A 21,446-nucleotide genomic window follows, 5' to 3' on the forward strand; every position below is an offset into this window, starting at 1 on the left:
TTCATAATACTGAGACTGGAAGCGATTGCAAACCAGAGGTTACTCAAGCTGAAGAAGTTACTCAAGTTGAAGAAGTTACTAATGTTGAAACGACTAGTAGTGTGACTCGAAATATACCAGAGCGTCCAGGTAAGGCAAACAACTTGGACTGAAGGAGACCTTCTTCCGACCCCAAGAGAATTTCCCTTATCGGAACGCCTACGATATGCGCATTTGTCACCCGTTGAACTATTTGAAAAGTTTATAGATCACGAGATTGTTCAATTCATTGTCAATGAATCTAACAAATACGCGTTATTTCTAAATCATTCAAATCCGAAATTAACAGTTGCTGAGATGAAATGTTGCTGAAACAGCCTTGAAACAGCCATTTTTTCAATTCTTATCTTGACAGGATATTCAGAGCTGCCTGATAAGGATTTTTATTGGGACTCTCAACATGACATGAGAAACCAAATGGTTAGCAATGTGTTACATTGTGCTGTAATGAAGTTCATAAAATTTCTAGGCCACCCCGTATATTGTGTTAATATTATACTAGAATAATAGAGACTTCATTTTCTTTTAATAATGACAGTCAATGTATTTTATTGTTAACTCATTATTGTAATGAACTTCATTAGTGTTCCTATTATTTAAGTTAAATATTTAATTGCCATTTTGTAAGAGAGTTTTGATCGGTTTTGGTCGCTATAGTTTAATGCGAAAAACCGAACCGTTTGCGCCGCTCGCCCTACTTTGCTAGTGCAGGCCGAGTGGAGGGGAGCGTCAGTCGAGTACCTTGGCTGCAGCAGCGAGTCCGGAGTGCCTGCCAAGTGACCTGCTGCCAGCCGCCGCACTGTACAAGGTAAGCACCCACCGCCAAACTGATCGAGGATAGGTCGTATTATTTTTTTACTATTATTAGCGTTTACTCGACTACCTGGGCGCGATATGGGGATAAGGGAGTTAGTCGTCGGGATTATTGGGATACAAAAAGCGCGGGAGAACAACCATTGCCGACCAGGCAAGGAGGGACTACGTTGTGCTACGAGCAGGTTGCCAGGAATGATGTCCTTTTCTTTTAAAGGTTGTCTGACATCTGCTCCGGTATGACGTATCCTTCGGTTGATGAGACGAGAGTTCGTAGTTTCCTTCATTAATATTAAAATTGCCAGGATTGCCGAGCAGGCAAAAAGGGACTACGCTGTGCTACGGGCAGGTCGCCAGGAATGATGTCCTTTTCTTTTAAAGGTTGTCTGACATCTGCTCCGGTTCAGTGTATCTCTCGGGGGAAGCTAATTACGGGTTAATAATTAATTAATCTTCTAGGTCTCTAAAATCTGTTTTAAGGGGACAGTCGGGGTAGTTCAGTAAACGCACGGGTCGCGAATATTCATGGAGCTAGAACAAGATCTCGCCCAAATCCCAAGGCTGGTTTTGTAGCTCCCGTATTTCTCTAGGTGTGTCGTCCGGACGGCATCCTGTATCAGTGACGCTGGACGGGATCTCGCCAAAATCCCGAGGTTGTCCTGACCGGGCGGTGTGTGTGTGCGGGCTGCGCTTATCCAAACGACGTACAACTCGCCGAGACGTCGCTAACGTCTACGTCACTCCGGGACTCGCGTTTGTGTATCCCACAGGACGCTGTTAACTTCGCGATCGATCCAGGACTCGCGTGAGTGTATCACGAGACGCTTTTAACTCCGACGCCGATCCGGGGCCCGTATTTCATTGTCAAAAAGGACACCGCTCCGGTAAATACTTAGCTGTGACCGTCGGGACGCCTGTAACGACGTCGCCGCCGTTTAGAGAGTCGCGTCGTGGTAGAGTGTGTTTCTCCGGTACCTACGTGTCTATGTTCAGTAGGACGCCGCTAAATCCGACGCCGATCGGGAACTCGCGTCGTCGTATTTAATAGAACGTCATTTCGGGAACGCGTTTTGAATTCGCGTGATAGAATCAGTCAGAGAGTTACGTATCGGGAATAATCGATCAAAACTCTAGAGGTACACGGTTGTTATTGTAAATTTTACTTTACGGGTCTCTAAATATACATTTTATTTCACTATTGTTACGATTCGAGGACGTGAACCTTCCTTGATTACTTTTGTACATAATTAATTAGTTAAATAAAAACCTAGTGTTACGTTATAGTTAATCGTGTGTTTTATTTTCTTTTCATCTCATCACTCCCTGGTATCTCCACTGTATAAAAGCTACCCGTATAGGCACTAGTGGTCTCTCAAACACTTTAAACGTTGGGGGTGGCGCCCGAGGAACCGAACTAAGGCAACTCGGCGTCCGTGAGCTTTCGCAAAAACGGGGGAGCCTCACAGTGCAGACAATACTAAACCTAATCAAACAGATAAGCTTTGGAAACTTAGACCCATTATGGATATGCTAAAACAGAGGTCTATAGAAAACTGGATTCCAGAAAATGGTCAAATATTTTGGCCGACATTCGTGTAAACAATTCATCCGTGGAAACCCCATCAGGTTCGGATACAAGATGTGGTGCCTGAATTCCCCATCAGGATATTTAGTGAACTTTGTTTATATCAGGGAACAAACCCACGAGGAAATGCTTCATTTGAACAAGAATTTGGAAAAAGTATTGCACCAATGACAAAATTTATCATTGTTCATATTTAATATGATTCACGAGTTTTTTGACGCTGTTCGAGAATTGTCATTCAAGTTTTATTTTGACAATTTGTTCACTGGCTTCAATGTTTTATTCTATCTGAAGCAGCTGGGATATGATGGCACAGGGACAATTATTAAAGATGTCTTAAAACAAAAAAAGAGGGGAGATTATATTTCAAGTCTGAATAAAGACGATGATATTTATTGTTGTCAAATGGGTCGATAACAACGTCGTCAGTGCAGCTTCGACTTGTTATGGTATAAATCCCATCACCAACATAAAACGATTTTCCCGAACGGAAAAGAGGATTGTATATATCAGCCATCCATCACTAATAACAAAGTACAATCGCTTTATAAGGGGCACTGATTTGTTAGATGAGAACGTTGCCAGGTATAGAATTAGTTTTAGTGGTGGCCCGTTTTCACTTGGTTGCTAGATGTTTCAGTGGTAAACGCTTGGGATATGTACAGAAGGCATAAAGCTATTTCTCAGTTGGACTTTAGACGGCAAATTGTGCAATCATACCTTACTAAATATGGAGTTCCCCCTAAGGGAGCAGGAAAGCACGCAACATCACGTTCAAGTGTAACTCTGAATAGGGTATCAGATAATTTACGGTATGATGGCAATAACCATTTACTGGTACCAAATAAAGGTAAGAAAAGAAGGAGATGTGCTGGCGAGGACTGTTCCTCCAGTATAAGAACCATATGCCGTAAATGTGATGTACCAAATAAAAAAATGTACTACTTATTCAGCTAGCGTTACCGTATGGTAACAGCCATTTTTTGTAAATAAAACGAACGTTCGTTTAGTTCAGTTTTATTTATGTTAAATTTCTGTTATTAGTTAGCCAAATAACAACTTTTTCTGAAAAAAAAAATTCGCCTTTAAAGGGTTAAAGTTGCAGCGCTTTAGGTAATGAAAGCAAACCCTTTGAACATTGAAGAATTATTAACATATTTATAAGGCAGACGAATCTGGATTATCGGCGGTTCCAATGAAGCTTTCTTAAGTGATTACACCGACTGGTCAGCGAAGAGTTGCGAAAATAAATTCAGCCGAAATAGGGCGTAACACAATTTCTTGCTCAATATGAATCCTGTCGGATCATTTGAGCCCCCATTTTTTTTGTTTGCTATAAAAAGGGTGAAATCAGAATTGTTGTATGATTGTTCCCCAGGATCTAATGGTGTCGCTCACAGTTCAGAATGGATAACTACCTACTGAAAGTTTTGTGTCGTATTTGCACCACTTTGCCAAACATACCAATCCTTCAAATCAAAGGCCAATTCTTCTTATAGTCGATAATCAAACTTCACATATTTCCCTTTAGGAAATTAATTTCTCTAAAGAGAAAGAAATATTCCTTGTTAGACTGCCACCACACACCAGCCACCGCCTTCAGTCTCTTGATGTTAGTTTTTTCGGTCTCCTCAAGACTTATTCCAGTTAAATATATATTTATAATTATTAAAAGAAGCAGCTAATCGCATTAACACACAACATCAAAATAGATCCGCATCCGTAACATACAAGATATTCACAAAAATAATAAACAACAGAATACAAAACACGCTCGACGCTGCACAACCACGAGAACAAGCAGGCTTTAGAAGCGGCTGAAGCACGTTTGATCACATACATACGCTAAGAGAAGCTATCATCCGAACAAAAGAATACGAACTTCCACCAGCCATATCCTTTATAGACTTTGAGAAAGCTTTCGACTCGACATATCCTAAGGCAATAATAGAAGCCCTAGCGAAGAATAATAAAAATTATAAGCGGAAACTAGATTTATAGCCAAATTCGGTCTGAAAGACGGACTATTGGGTACGTTTTTTGCCATACAATTTTGATATTACCTAAAAGCAAAGGTAAGTTGTTAAATTGTTTACACACTTTTTTGATTAGGAATGATAGGTTTTTCAATTTTTTTTGGACTACGAGGGTGATCAAGGACGACTTATGTATTTGATGGAGATGGTGCCTTCAACAGATGAAGCAGTGGAAAGTAATGACTCGGGGAAGGTGGAAGCAAGACGGAACAAATTTAAAGTGTTCAAGATATTTTTGATGCACATCATTTTTGGGAAAGGATAAAAAAGGAGAAGGATGAAACATTTTCCATCTAAAACCAGAAGTTAGAATATAGTAGAACGTCTTCCGATACCCAAATTGCCTACACGAGGTTTGCAAACTCCTAAAGATACATTTAAATGTTCATAAATAACGCAATGAGAAATTCTTGCCCAAAATACCAACAAGTAAATTCAATGCATATCGTCTAACTTTGCTGAAATAGAGACGCTAGACCAGCCGATCTAGCGTCTCAATTTCAGCAAAAGTTGAAGCACTTTAGGTAATGAAAGCAAACCCTTTGGACGTTGAAGAATTATTAACATATTTATAAGGCAGACAAATCTGGAATATCGACGGTTCCAATGAAGCTTCCTGAAGTGATTACACCGACTGGTCAGCGAAGAGTTCGCTGCGAAAATAGATTCAGCCAAAATAGGGCGTAACACAACAATTTCTTGCTTAATATGAATCCTGTCAGATCATTTGAGCCCCCATTTTTTTTGTTTACCATAAAGAGAGTGAAACCAGAATTGTTGTATGGTTGTCCCCCAGGATCTAATGGTGTCACTCAAAGTTCTGGATGGATACCTACTGAAAGTTTTGTGTCGCATTTGCACCACTTTGCCAAACATACCAATCCTTCAAAGCAAAAGCCAATTCTTCTTATAGTCGATAATCACACTTCACATATTTCCCTTTAGGAAATTAATTTCTGTAGAGAGAAATGAATACTCCTTTTTAGACTGCCGCACAGTGGGGTATTTGACACAGATAGTTGATCGAAATTTTTTTATGTAGACCTTATATAAATTATTGCTATTTTCAATTAAAGAGGAAATAATATGAACAAAACAAAGGATAATTCGTCGATTCTAAAAAAGAAAAAAAAATCACTGTTCCAGTGTTTCCACGGTCAATGCCACTAATGCCAGTAGTCATATCGAAACTAATACTACTAATGCTACGACTGATCCGCGAGCAATGCCCATACCACTAAAGTCGCTACTAATACCAAATTGTGCTATACTGCTAATGGCACTAACGCGATCGCTTTGTACACAACAATGCCATCGCGGTTTACACCTCGCATTAGTATATCACTGATTGGCAAATTAGAGGAAACCAAGAATGTTTTTCTCATTTTATCAGCAAAGTCGTAAAAAGTCGCAGTATTTTATTTTACTGTATGTTGCTGCCCAATGTTTACTAAGTAAAACGTATATAGACAATATGCTGAATTCTTCGAAATGCGCAACTAAATCTCTAAGTATAATAAAAATGTCACAAATTTAATCAAATTTTCTAAACGCCTAACTTTTAGTTGCTAAAAAATCGTTAGTATAGAGAATATCAAAATAAATAATACGTTTTTGTAGAATACATACCTGCAGCTTGCTGAGCCATTTTTAATCAAAACAATAATATAAACGCAAAAAGAGCACAAGAACAACAACAATTTATAATTTTAAACATAAAATTTAGCCATTTACCTCTTATCTGTGAGAAGTAACAACTTTGACGTTTTGTCGAAACAAATGAATTAGTGTCCGACCGAAAGTTCGGTTTCGGTTTCGGTTTCGGCCGAGTTTCGGCCAAAAATCAAGTTTCGGCCACAGTTTCGGTTTCGGCCAAAATCGGCCGAAACTTTTGCCGAAACCGAAACTTAACAAGTTCAAGCACTTCACGATCGCCTAACTTTGTTTTCCGCGGCAACGCTTTGACGGACGCTGTCGGCCCTTTTCGGGAATTATCGTGCGCCGTTCGGATAGTTCTGTAGCAACTAGCAACAAAACTTAGTCAGCTGTGTTAGTCAGTGCGTGTGCGCCCGTCGCAAATATTCTTTAGAGGTTATGTTTTAGATGGAACTGATTACATGTAAGTTGTTGTTTTGTTTCTGTACTTGAATGATTATTATAGTTAATTAAATATTGAGTCAGTAACTTAACTTTGTTTTGTTGTTATTAACAAATCAAGTCACATGTAAAAAAAAGAGATTGTAAATGAAAAATGTGAAGTGTATAATTTCATGTTAAATTAAATTACGTTGTATAAGGTAAACTTATTTCAAGATTTGTTTTTCATTCCGATGATCTATTGACCGATTGTTATTTTTATTCTCAGAGTAAAATGTCACAAAGAGAAAAAAATCCGATTTGGCAGTACTTTGACAAAAGTATCAGTGATACATCAAAAGCTGTTTGCAAGATATGTAGCAAGTCCTATTCGTTAGGAAGCCACGAACCAAAAAAACAAACATTACACGGACTGAAGCTGCATTTATCAAAATTTCATGACCAGGAGTACAGGCAAGTACAAAAACGTTCATCAGAATTAAACGATTTCAAAAGTGAAGCAAAATTGAAGCGTACAGACTTGAGCGTATCATTGAAACAATCAAGCTCAGATCAGTCGACTCTTGTTCAGACAACCATCCCAAATTTGACTTCTAAACCTAAAGTGGTACTGTGGCCTGATGATCATGAAATTACAAAAAGGATTGATAAAACTATAATGGATTTGATAATCGTGGACATGCTGCCTTATACTTTGGTGGAAGGTGAAGCATTCCGCCGACTTAATTTATCTGATCCTCAAGGAGTTCGCAAATATCGGTTGAAATCTGAAAAATATTTTAGAACGTCACTAATGCCCAAAACATACGAAAGAATTAGATCAAAAGTACAGGATTTAATGGCACAGAGTAAGTGGGTGAGTGCTACTACAGACATTTGGACCAACGCATGTAAAACATGTTCACTTCTCAGCTTCACAGCTCATTTCATCATAAATGATAAACGTCTTAAAGTGATTTTAGGTGCATGTGTGCTAGAACAAGACCATACCAGTCAGTATATCGAACAAAATTTTACAAATATGGTAAACGAATGGGGTTTGCAAGGCAAGATTTTTCTAGTCCTACGTGACAATGCCGCTAATATGGTTCGCGCGATGCGTGATCAATATGAATCTATAGGATGTGTCGCACATACGCTCCAGCTTGTCATAAAACAAGCGCTATTTTCAGAAGACGAAATAAAAGACCTCCTAAAGAAATGTAGAAAAATCGTCGGCCATTTCCATCACAGTGAGCCAGCGACCAGGAAATTGACGGAATGTCAAAAACAATGCGGATTGCCAGAGCATGCCTTGGTGCAAGACATTGATGTGAGGTGGAACAGCACGTATTTGATGCTGCAAAGACTTATGGACCAAAAAAATGCAGTAAACTTATACTGTGTTGAACATGGTAAGATTGATTCTCTTCAATCCACTGAATGGGCTATTGTAAAGAACCTCACATCCATATTGACATTTTTTTATGAAGCCACCCTTGAGTTATCATTTGATAATGCATGCATTTCAATTGTCATACCTTTGATATCGTTATTAAACCGGAAATTGCAAGTTCGCTGTGAAAATGACAATGAAATGATAACCAACATGAAAAATTCACTATACGAGTCCATGAACACCAGATTTTCATCATTGAAAAAACTCCCTTCGTTGATGGTGGCTACATTATTGGACCCAAGGTTCAAGTCTAAATACCTCAATTCCAATGAAGTAGACATTGCTGTAACAGAGCTAATATCTTTCTTGACTGAGTCTGAAGTCAGCATGCAATCATCCCGCAGCACTGATAATGATAACGCCAATGTTTCTTTTGCTTCAACTACATGCGTCTCGCAAGCTCACCACATACAGCAAGAAAAAGAGAGTCTTTGGGATGTGCACGATAATACGACTAGTCAAACAGAGACCACAGAATCTGGAGAAGACACTAAACACTTTCTGAAAGAAAAGATTCAGTCTTACTTGTCGGAGCCATTATTACAACGCAATGCAGACATATACAGTTATTGGAACAGCACTCCATATCCAACATTGAGAAGCGCTGTTTTAAAATATCTTTCAGCTCCACCTACCAGTGTCCCGAGTGAGCAACTGTTCAGTGCTGCTGGCCAAATATACTCGGATCGTCGCAATAATTTGCGTGGCGAAAATGTAGACAAACTGCTTTTCTTGGCGTACAATATAAGACTTTTCAATTATGAATATTAATAATATATAAGATATATATATTATATATTTAGGGTTACTTTTTTTTTTTTGGTCTATATATTATATAGAAGTTTTTTTTATTTGATTTTATAACTGTTTTCTATTTAAATGTTTAAACTTCAGTTTAATAGTGAGTTACTTAGTTCGAAATGTAAGTACAACTGTCCTACTAATTGTGATCTGGGTATCTTTTTTAATTCTAAATATGTGATTTTTGATTATCTATGTTGAGACTGGAACTAGGCGAGATAGTAATTATTATTTTTATATAAGAGGTACCTAAAAGAGATTGATTATTCTACTAAGTACAAATACAATCCAAAGTATTAAAGGGAAAGATCTCAAAATACCAATACTTAGTATTTAATGAAACAGTAACAATTATTGATTTGATTTAGTTAGATGACTGATTTGACAGAGAACTTAATTTGAAAAATTATTAAAAATGTTATTAATATGTTTTTATTTTATATTCAATAAATGATTACAACAATCTTAATAATATATTGTGTTTCCATTTCATGCCCTAATTAAGGTAAAATGTACCAAATTTCAGTAATTTAATAAATTATATACTTGACCACGTGAGTTTCGGTTTCGGTTTCGGTTTCGGCCGAAACTGAAGCCACGGCCGAACATTCGGTTTCGGTTTCGGTTTCGGCCGGAAAATCAGTTTCGGTCGGACACTAAAATGAATGCAACAAAACACACCCATAGCAACGCCATTCATGGCAGACATGATTTAACTTATCATTTATATTTTTTGGGAAATCTTAAACACATTTGCTTTTTCGAATTTCGATCACCTTTTTCATGCTAATACCCCACCGTGTGCCGCCACAAACCAGCTACCGCCTTCAGTCTCTTGGTGTCAGTTTTTTCGGCCTCGTCAAGACTTATTACAGTCAAATATTTGTTTTCTTTTTTATAATAAGGATTGGAAAAATAAAAAAACAAAAAGTTTTAAAAAGAAACGTTTATTTTTAGACTGATGATACAAAATTACATTCCTTAACACACCTTTCCTGAATAGAACTGGCAAAATATGTATGATCCCTCAAAATAACCCCAGACAAAATATATAGTTCCTACAAAATAGCCCCCCAAAATATTGCAAGACAAAATACTGCCCCATACAATGTATTCTGTCTAGTTAGTTTATAGTTTCTAAAATCAAAGATTTATCTGTGTTTTACTGTGGTGATATTAACCCCCAAAAAATTCAGAGTTAAAAGTACGTATGAATAATATGGAACAATATTCAAGAAACTGTAATATCAGAATATTTGGTTTAAAGCAAAAAATAATGAAGAATTAACGACTACAACAATTAATATGTTCAAAAAATGAATCTATATGTGGAGCCGGGTGATATAGAAAATTGCCATTGTGTGGTACCTCGAAATAGTGACGTTAATATTCCAGAAATTTTTGATTGTTGCGGGGAATTTCCGAAACTTTCGGAAATTTATGAAATTTTAGGAAATTTTACAATTTTACATATTTTTTGTTGATACAATAAAGGAATAAATTAGATAGACATTTGATACCAACATGTAAGTGGAAAAAAAACATAACCTACTAATAAACATAAACTACCTCTACGGATTCTAGTAGTTCTGGAGGAGTTTCATATCATGCTCCATATCCACTTTTTGTTTTTGTAGTAATAATTTGTTATGAGCTACGAACATTATTTTGCCGGCTCTTTGTGCAGTTAAGCGATTCCTTTTTTAGTATGGATAAAACTGTAAGTACTGAAACTTCTCTCAGTAGCTGCAGATGACGTTGGTAAAGACAGCAGAGCAACAACTAAATATTTCAACTGAGTATTTTTACACATGGCTTGCCACCAACTTGGACAGTCTACATTTTTAACTGACATCCAAACGTAGTCGAGGGCCCATAAACCCGATTTGGCGCAATAATTTGTTACATCTGTAAAAATGGCTTCTTTATTATTGACAAACTGAGAATGTTTGTTGGTGATATTGTTGATACATTCCATAGCGGCTATGTGTTCTTCATTGTTAAGGTGCCCAACTAGGAAACAGGGGTCCAAGCGATTCGCGGTAAAATGAATTGGTTTAAGAGCCATACGTTTTCTATTTTGTAAGGCGGAGAAGCATTCTTTTTCTTCTGATTTAAGAATAGGCATATTTGATACACTTTCGTTAAATTTTTGCTCAATGTCTTGAAATGCTACGAAAACTTGATAGAGCCGACACGTATCAGATTCTAGTAAAGTTAAAACTGATATAAGCTTTTACAGCCGGACCCAAAAGATATCATTATCCAAGCAATTTGCCCGAACAGTCCTAGAAAATGTAACGTTTTCTGATATCATTAGCATCTGCAATGTCTGTTTAGACGTAACCATAGACAAACAAATAAAAAGAGACTGACAAATTAAATGGCAAAGAGAGGGACAACGTTCCCGTAGCGCAACTCAGAACGCAAAATTTCGTTCTATTTATGTTGATCTGCGCATTGCGTCTATTGCGCCCACTATCTCATTCTAATATAACAAGAGAGAAAGAAGTAGCCATATAAAACGTAATTTCTAAATAGAAATTAGAACAATCGCCTTTCGTTTTCGTCATCATGACAACCAAGATGACATCATGACAATTCGTAATGGTTGTTAATTTTTCTTTTGGTGATATGTTGGTGATTTACCTTTTTTTCTAAACTCTCCATTTTATTGACTTATGAATATGGATAGGGAGCAAATTCCTTTGTTCCATGTAGGTATTTATATTTTGTTACTTATAATTTTAGGTTATACTATTTGTTATTTTATTTGCTGCAGAGGCCAGTATCATCTATTTTTTATATGTATTGGTGCCCCCTTTCTCTGGTAGATATGTTAAAGACACCCGATAAAATAAATGTAAGTAGTTATATTTATCATCTTATTAAGAAAAAGTAGAAGTAGTAGTGTCAAAAATATTTCGAACCTCTCTTACCTTAACAAATTAATACCTTTCAATTAATTTTTTTCATTTTTTGGGTAGGTAGTTTATAGCTGGTTTAAAGTAACCAGAAACTTTATTAATATACCTATTTTACTTTTGTTTTAGGATTAAAACTGGACTTGAAAATGGTTCAGGATCATGATTCTCGTAAAGTCTTCATTGCTTGGATATTCACTTTGTTATTGCAATTAGGCAGTTTTTTCGAAAATGAGATTTTTAATGCCCTTTAAAAAAATTGGCCGATCGTTTCCTGCAACAGTCAGTTCGTCTGCATTTAAAATTGGTAGGTGGGTGAAATAAACCATGGTACAAAGAATACAAGGTATGATCGATAGCGGCTCCAATTTCGTTCAGTTCGCGCATACCACCTGTGACGTCACTATGAAAATAATAAATAAATAAAAAATAAAGAAAGTTGACAGGAGATCTGGGTTATGGTTAAGAATTGTTTATTTTTAAGACTTTTTAGTTCGTTTAATTTAATAATTACTAAAACCAGCAGTTCCAAAAATATGTTTAAAAATAATAATTATCTATTAACATGGATTTGGACGATAATAGGTAAAAATACTAAATTTATTTCTATATTCGGTATAAAATTGTTTATTAGGTTTTTAGTTTGCGATGCTTATGGTAAATAATTTTCATGTTCATTGCCTTTGAATTCACATGAGGACAGAGATGAGGATATCTATGGAAAAGTAACCACAAGAGGAATTGTTACATCATTTAAAAAATGTTGGGAAGTTTATTGTTTCCCATCGAAAAGTAGAAAATGCCAATGCAGATGAATGTATTGTAATTGTGATAGAAGTAATTCCAAGGGTGAAGTTTATTATAATTAGTGGAAGTAATTCCAAGGGTGAAGTTTATTATAATTAGTGACCTGTGCTTTTCTTTTTATATGTAGATGTTTCTGGTTTTGAGAATAAATCCGTTGAACGACACCCAAAATTTAGAGGAAGTATTTGCATACCCAGAATATGCCCATCAAAGATTATATAGCTCAAATTTCCTTTAATGGTAGGCAATTATTCAATGCAAATTAACTTTTTAAGTGACTGAAATATTAAATAGTTTACAATATGGTATATCATTAAAAATATATTACTTTTAGGTACAATTAGGGCCTGATACATTTCAAAAAGTAGAATATTATTTTATATTAAATGAGGTATTGTACCAACAGTCAATTTATATTAATACCGGAGATGAAAAAATAACAGAATAAATAGTTCTTTTTTTATACTACAAAAATAAACTATAGAATACAACAGTATTTAAAAAAATAAATAAAAAGTTATGTCCCGGCCGAGATTCGAACTCCGGTCTCTCGCTTCCTAGCCCAACTCCTTATGCAATGCTCCGCAGTAACTTGCTTAGCGATAATTCAATGACGGTATATAAACAAAAAAACAGGTTTATAACAATATCTTGACGATTTGAACTGGCGCGCGGAGCGTGCTGACCAATAGCGCCTGTTATCACCTGTGACGTAGCGACCAACCTGCGCAATATCATACCTTGTATTCTTTGTGCCATGGAATAAACACTGTTATTTTTTGTTATTATATTATAAAAAGTTTATTTATTTTTATGTATAAATAAATATGTTTATAAAACAGTACAATTTTTGCTTTTTTTATAATTTCCCTTATAATAGTAGTATTCTTTCGTTCTGAAAGAAACTGCAAATTTTCACTTACACTGATTTATTCCCTACACCACGTTTCCTGTACGTAGTATAGGGAATAAATTAGTTTAAGTGAAAATTTTCAGTTTCAGAATGAAAGAATACTACTAATAATGGCTAATTTAAATTTTCCGCCAGCCAAAATGTGCGATAATGTCTTACGATACGTTTTATACCTATCTCTTTCTTTTTCATATAAAGCACACATAATAAAGAAAGATAGCAATAAAGACGTACGTCCTGCCATCATCCTGCTTATTGGTTTCAAAATTGTTATTCTGAGTTGCGCTACGGGAACGCGGTCCCACTCTTTACCATGGGATTTGTCAGTCTCTTTTTATTTGTTTGTCTATGGACGCAACTAAACTTTCTATACCTTTGGAATTTTTTGCCCCAACGCGTTTTGACTGGCAACTTTAAAGAAATGACATCGGCATTAGTTTTTTTGTTTTGTCATTGAATTTTATTGAAGGTTGCCACATTAACGTGTGAACCGTTAATTTCTTTTATAATATCCTTGCACGAGGCTTCAACAGTCTTTAACGAATTAATTTTCATTATATCTCCAACCTAAAGGTTTAATCTATGACAAGCCCAAGTATATACATTAATGAAGACAAAATATTTTTGTATAATTGATTGAGCTTTTAACATGGCAGCTGTAGCGTGACTTTAGACACTCCCAAATAGTAAAGTCAAATATGTCATGTCAATCGTCTTGTCAACTTGGCGTAATAAAGAGACACCCAGTAATCTGCCAACCGTCGTATAATTAACAACCCCAGCACCCATCACCCATGCCATCCCTCATCATATAAAATACCACATGGCGCAGTTGGGTGAAGGAGTTATCTAAAAAATAAGATCCCAGCAATAACCCATCGCATCCTGAAACCATTACCAGACGAATCAGAATGGATTTTCGCGGCGTCCAACCTATGAAGTTTTCCGGAAACCTCGCTGAAAACTGGAAAGTTTGAAGGCAGAAGTTTTGACATATCTTCTGGCAACTGAAATTTTGAAAAAAGAAGTAGGTAACACAATGTTCCCAGCTTCTGACACTCACAGGAGACGAGGGCATGAGAATTTAGTAATCTTAGTACTGTGTTGCCCAAAACGAAAAAAGAGTGACGTTAGTGAACAAGAAAACATATCTAACGAAAATACCATGGAGGAAAAAAAGATGAGAAGTGTTTTAAGAGACTTATTAAACGAGTATCTTACACCGTTTAAAAAAGAGGTTCAAAATAACTTGGTTGATATCAAAAAGTCAATTCAGTTTGTGTCGGATGGGTTTGACGAGCAGAAAGAAACTATAAATAAACTGTTAAATGAAGTTAAGAGCCTTAGGGAAGAAAATCAAAAACTAGAACTGAGGGTACGGGAAATGGAAGACAGAATAGATTTCAATGAACAGCAGGAAAAGGAAAAAAATATAATCATATCACGAATACCCAAACAGACAGCTGGTAACAGTGGTAACCCACAGGAAATCGTAAAAAAAGTGTTTAGATCAATGAAAGCAGAAGTTAATGAGGAGGAGATTATAGAAACATACTATGTATCAAAGAAGGAAAATGCACCTATAATGGTAAAGTTCAAGAACAAAACATCGAAACAAAAGGTGCACATGAAGGTTAGACAGCTAAGAGGAATCAAGTTAAATGAATGTGGATTAGAGGGAAATAACAAAAATATATTTTTTAATGATGATCTTACCAAAAAGAACCAATATTTATTTTAAAAAAATAGAGAACACAAGCAACAACACAAATATAAGTCAGCATATGTGTTAAATGGACGGATCTATTTAAAAAAGGATGAAAACTCAGACCCAATTAGGATTAGACACGAGAGAGATCTAATGTAAATTGAATAGACCTATTAACACTACTTTTAAGTTAAATATACCTAGTTTAATCAACAAAAATTACCAGCATGAAGAATGGATATCAAAACAACCATAAATATCTTATATATCAATATAAGAAGTCTAAGGAGAAAGATTGAAGATTTAATTGATTTTTATAATAAAAAAAAGTCAAGAAATTATTCACATCATTGTTCTAAGCGAAACATGGATTTATCCTAACGAAATTCAATATTCAAATCTGCCTTTGTATACTGCTGTCCACAATTGCAGAACAACAAGGGGAGGAGGCGCCGCGATTTATATAAGAGATGGAATAGACTATGTTAGCAACTCCACAGCCACAGACATAGATATCGAAGATTGCAACACTGTTTCCATATACCTACCAAAACAAAAGCTTAACCTGTATGGAATATACAGACCACCACAGAATAAAATACAAAACTTTATGCCATCACTAGATAAAATTTTAGAAGAACAAAAAAATGCTTGTATTATTATTGGTGATATAAATCTAGATTTATTAAAAACGTCTCAGGCGCAGAAGGACTATATAAACACAATAAAAATGAATGGATTTCAAATCAAAAACAGCATAACAAAAGAACATGCAACAAGAGTAACAGAAAACACAGCCTCTATACTAGATCACGTCTTAACAAACAGAAATTTGGAATGTAAAATAGACTTTGAAGATCATTTTATAACAGACCACAAAGTCATGTTTGTGAAGGTAAAAAGGGAAATAGGTATACAACAAGAAAAAGGAGACTATTGTGAGAAATTATGTAAATGAGGAATTATGGTTAGTTAAACTACAAGAAGAAACCAAAAAAACAAAGATTAAATCATTTGAAAAATTAACTGGAATCATAATTGCCACAAAGAAGCAATGCACCAAAGAACGTAAAATAAAAGTCAAAAAAAACAACTACTGGGTAACAACCGAATATATGAAAAAAATCAAAGAACGAGACAGATTGAAACAAAATATATTAGGTTATTGATTATTTGTTGTTAAATTACTGAACTACATGGGAATATTTTAGTGTAAATGTAGTAAACCTTATTAACATTCAATGCGTTCAAACACCCGTCTTGTAGGTGTCGCCGCTTATACCTATTTTATTAAATAAATCTGGTATGCAGATAAAAAATATCTTGATTTAAGTAAATTTATTTCTTAACTTTTGCAAATAACGGCGGCAGCCTGTGGTTTAAAATTTCACCATACATCTTATTAGTTATTATATTTTGTATGAATTAACTTGGTGCTAGCCATTATAGCAAAGAGTTACAAAAGAGAGAAATACACGAGGAAATTAAACTATCGCCTTTTACTTCACCAAACCGACCGTCAAAATTTCCCCCTGTTACATCTTGGCGCCCAAGTAGAGGCTGGTGAAGTATTATATAGACAATAGAAGAACTACTGACTACGTGTATTTATCTGAGATGAATAACGGTGCCACCCCAAGGACTCACAGCTATGACCTTCGTGGTAAGGGCCAGAGTCGACTTTTGGATCTACGAGGTCGACAATCTCTTTCGGATCCCTTAACAACATCGCCCACAACGCCTCAGGGGCCCGTACCAACTACGACAGCCACGACGGTACCGAACACAAGTCCAACGATACAAGGTAGGATCTTTCGAAATTCTGTATTATCTGGACAGTTTATAAGAGGCAATAATAACGAAGGGAATCAGGGAGGCAACTTTATGTTTGTACCGCCACCGGCAGTTCATATGCCAGCGGCAAATTTCATGCCACCGCCATTTTGTAATCCGACTACCTGTTCCATGCAGCAAGAAGATTTAAAAACGATAATTTCTAGTGTTATTAATGAAGTACATAAGTTAAATATAAATAATAATAATATCAATTCTAATCAGGGCCATTTTCAAAATATTTGTACTTTTAAACCAAACGCTGACGTTCCTATTTTTGATGATAAAGGGATATACACCCTGTAGATTTTTTAAATCAAATAGAAACCATGTATAAGTCACAAAATGTTTCTGTAGATCAGTTTTTAGTAGATAGTATAACTAATTTATTCTTTAGAGGAAACGCAAAAATATGGATGAACGCTTTCTTATCAACTTTCACTAATTTTCAAGATTTTAAAAATCAATTCTTAGCTCAATATTGGAGTCAATCTCAGCAACTTAAGATTAGACTGAAATTAGATTCGGATATTTACCCTATAAATTAGCGATGGGAACTATCGAATGAATTAGACTATCGAATGGTTACTGAATGAATGATTTCAACTATCGAATGGTTTTATTCGAATAAAATCATTCATTCATTTGTATACTAAAGCATATCGTCGGCCTAATGTGAAAATTGCATAAGTCCAATTTTTCACAAAATTGTTTTTTAGCTCCATCTGTTAGAAAAGCAGCTTATCTATACATCCAAATAAAAAAACTACGCAAAAAGTATTTAGATGGCGCTAGAAACAAAAATATGAAATGCGCGTAAGTCCAACTCGTTCTATATCAGTAAGAAAGTTGCATAAGTCCTAGAAAGTGTACGTTGGTGTTCTGTCTATTGTTTGGTGTCGTGCTTTTTAGTTTGTCAGACTTTAAATTGGCCGATATTTTATCAGACTGAGTTTCAATATCATTTAGGTAAGTACATACTATGTAAATTTAAGCTTTTTAAATGTGTTATCATACATTAGACTGGATTAATGCCATTTTTGTAAACTTAAGGAGTTGTGCATTTTTCACACTGTTGATATATTTAGAACTCACGGGAGTTACGCATGTTTCAAAGCATTTTGAATACCAATTACTGCAAAGAATGATGACAAATTCACATTTTTTGCCTTACCTTACCTTTTTTGAACAGTTCGTGTAGATGGAAATTCTTGACAAATCTTGAGGTATAAGTAAACCCTCCTTTTGGTATAAAAAAAAATTGGCTAGAAATATTGGTACCAGGTGAAAAAGCCGCTGTTAAAAACGTTCCTGTGAAAAAGTCCCTGTTAAAAGCCCTCAGTGAAAAATTCATTCCAAAAAAGCCCCTGATAATAATAAAAACAAATTTTTTTTGTAAGTCACACATCCGAACAATACCGAGGTCGGATGCTTTTTTACCGGGTCTTTTGTACCAGTGGCTTTACACTTTGTGGCTAAGGGTAGGTATAAACAAGTATTTTGTTTCAGCTATGGATCGTAGAAGCAGAGGTTTCAAACTGTTGATTTTAACAAAACATCCGGCCAACGCTTTGAAGGACATAACTAACGATAGTTCTGGAACATTAACTAGTGATTCTGTAGAATTAAACAAGACAATAAAACTGTTCAGAGAAAAAGATCAAGATCATACTGATACAAAGAGTGCGGAAAATGAAAAGTGTCTTGCAGAAAAAAATGAGGAAAAACTGCAGTCAGCTCTAACAGAATTACAAAAAGAAATTCATATGACACAAAACATTTTAGACATAGGGGAAAATAATGATTTATCATCCAGCTTTCTCAACAATGCAATAATATCCGGCATAGAGCAAACGGATATTACAAACTATGATAGTTTTATTTTTTCTGATGAGATGCTCAATGCCCATACAACAAACGATATTGACGCGCCAACAGAAACTCTTTTGGATTTAAAAGAAAAACAACGAGAAGGAAATATTATAAATGAAGATAATGATGAAGAAGATGCAACAAGTCATCCTGGTGAAGTAGATAATGAAAACAATGACCCTACATATCAAATTGACGATGATGGGGAACAACATTCTGATGAAGAAAATAATGATTCCACTGAAGAAGTTACACAAAAAAGAAAAAAGAGAAGATTTTCTAAACCTGCAGAATGGAAATATAATACTAATAAAATAAACAGAGAGAAAGGGGTTGAGTATATGGGTAGAAAAAATAACAAATTCGACAAAAAGAAAACTAAGAGAGTAATGAAAACGAGATGTCTTTGTTCAAACAAACCATTGAAAACCGGTAAAGAAATAGCAATTCAGTGTTACAAGTTGACGGATGAAGAACGAAAGTTAATTTTCGTGAAGTTTTGGTCCCTGTCGTGGCCCGAAAAAAAGATCTACATTTCTGCAAAAGTCTTGAAGAATAAAACGGAAAGGGCGAGACATAGAAAGGATCCGGAAGTTAGCCAAAGGACAACTTCGTATAAGTACTTTCTTAAAAACAAAAGCGAAGCAATTAGGGTTTGTAAGCTAATATTTTGCAATACATTAGGACTTTCTATGAGGACCATATCAGCGTGGATAAAAGGTGACATGTCTAGCCCAACCAAAAGTGAAAATGAACAGAATAGTGACAAAATATTAAAAAAAAAAACTTTACGTTTTGATGAAGGAAGGGCAAACTTGAAAAAATTCTTTGAAGAACTGCCTAAACTTGAATCACACTATTGTCGGAAATCGTCAACAAAATTATATGTAGAGCCAACGTTCAAAACCAAATCGGAGCTTTATTTACTTTATAAAGATAATTGGTGTGTAGAACATAATGTAGCTCCCTTATCCATTGCCACATTCTCAAACATGTTTGACGATCTGAATCTTGCATTGTTTTTGCCAAAAAAAAGACGAATGCGATGTATGCGTAGGCTACAAGACCAAAAACGTAGAGGATTCTGTCTACAGGGAACACATTATCAAGAAAGAAGAAGCAGAAGACAAAAATTCCAAAAATAGGGTATTTACGATGGTCCTCCAGTCAGTACTGTTGTGCCCGAAATCGAATGTATCAGCTCTGTACTATCGCACCAAGCTTATTGTACACAATTTTACAGTCTTTGATTTGCATTCTAAAGATGGCTATTGTTTTCTCTGGCACGAAGGTCAGGGGAGCTCAGTGCCAACTGTTTTTCATCAATAATTTGTAACTTCTTGATTAATAATGTAATTCCCCAACTTGAGCCAATGCAACAAATAATATTATATAGTGACGGTTGTAGCGCTCAAAATCGTAATTGTACTTTAAGCAACGCCTTTTTAAATCTTGCACTCGAAAAACATGTTTGTATCATCCAAAAATATTGAGAAAAAGGTCACACCCAAATGGAGTGTGACTCGATGCACTCTACCATAGAGAGGCAATTAAAAGGTAGAACCATTAATTTGCCAGCTGATTATGTTTCCCTATGTAAATTGGCTCGAAAATATCCTAGACCGTATGAGGTGAGCTATTTAGATCATACTTTTTTCAAAGATCTTAGTAAACTTAATTTAATAAAATCAATTAGACCTGGATTTAAAGTTGGTGATCCAACTGTCAACAGTCTTAGAGCTCTGAAGTATAATCCAGATGGTAAAATCGAGTTTAAGATTAAACATTCCGAGGAATTTCAAGATATGCCTATGAGATTAAAACCAAATTTAAATTACGTATCAATTGACTCTCTTCCTTTATTGTACAAAGAACAATTAAAAATTAAAAAAGAAAGGTTTGAACATCTTATGTTTTTGAAACAATCTCTTGCAAAAGATTATCATGATTTTTATGACAATCTAAGACATGAATAACTTATGTACCATTAGACTTAACCGTTTGATTATTTTCTAATATAATATGTTGTGTTCCTAAGTTGTGTTTCTAATATAATAAGTTCGATCTTCCAAGTTCTTTAATGTTGTTTTATTGGTAGTTATTTTAAATTTAATAAAAATAATGCCTTAGGTTAGGTAAATAGTAGCGTTGTTTTATTATGTGAAATTTGCATAAGTCCATCTTAGTACTGAATATAAGAATGAATTTTGCATAACTCCTTTATTTTTCAACAGGTAACTATTATAAAAAGAATCAATACTTAATAGCAGTTCCCTAATGTTTTTTTTATTCATATTCCACTTTGACCCCAATAGCATTATTTTTAAAGAAATAAAATAGTTTTTTTGCTCTCCTGTAAAATTTAGGTTTTGGGACTTGTGCAATTTTCACATTAGGCCGACGATATGTGACAACCTCACCGTGCAACTAAATGGTTATCGTTGAGCCACGACTATCGAATGCTTTTGATAAATGAAATTTAGTATTCGTTTGATATTTGTGTGCGTCAGTGCATTATTAGTTCTTCCAAATTTTTATAACTTCACCTTATAAATAGTGTGCCAATTTTGGGATTATTAA

The 21,446-nt window shown here is 35.2% G+C and overlaps 1 protein-coding gene across 1 annotated transcript; it reads left to right on the forward strand.

Annotated features, from left to right (window-relative positions):
• The first annotated feature begins 6,264 nt into the window (after positions 1-6,264).
• LOC115877031 (zinc finger BED domain-containing protein 4-like) lies at positions 6,265-9,283 on the forward strand. The gene is made up of 2 exons (XM_030893095.1): positions 6,265-6,592; positions 6,839-9,283. Exon 2 carries the CDS (start codon positions 6,845-6,847, stop codon positions 8,777-8,779), a length of 1,935 nt encoding a protein of 644 aa, XP_030748955.1. The 5' UTR covers positions 6,265-6,592; positions 6,839-6,844; the 3' UTR covers positions 8,780-9,283.
• Positions 9,284-21,446: the final 12,163 nt, after the last annotated feature.

The sequence above is a fragment of the Sitophilus oryzae genome, unplaced genomic scaffold, assembly GCF_002938485.1.
Source record: "Sitophilus oryzae breed Bouriz unplaced genomic scaffold, Soryzae_2.0 scaffold_1442_pilon_pilon, whole genome shotgun sequence".
Taxonomy (NCBI): domain Eukaryota; kingdom Metazoa; phylum Arthropoda; class Insecta; order Coleoptera; family Curculionidae; genus Sitophilus; species Sitophilus oryzae.

Excerpts from the sequence above, each read along its gene's own strand:
- LOC115877031 (XM_030893095.1), top strand. The coding sequence starts at position 6,845 with ATGTCACAAAGAGAAAAAAATCCGATTTGGCAGTACTTTGACAAAAGT.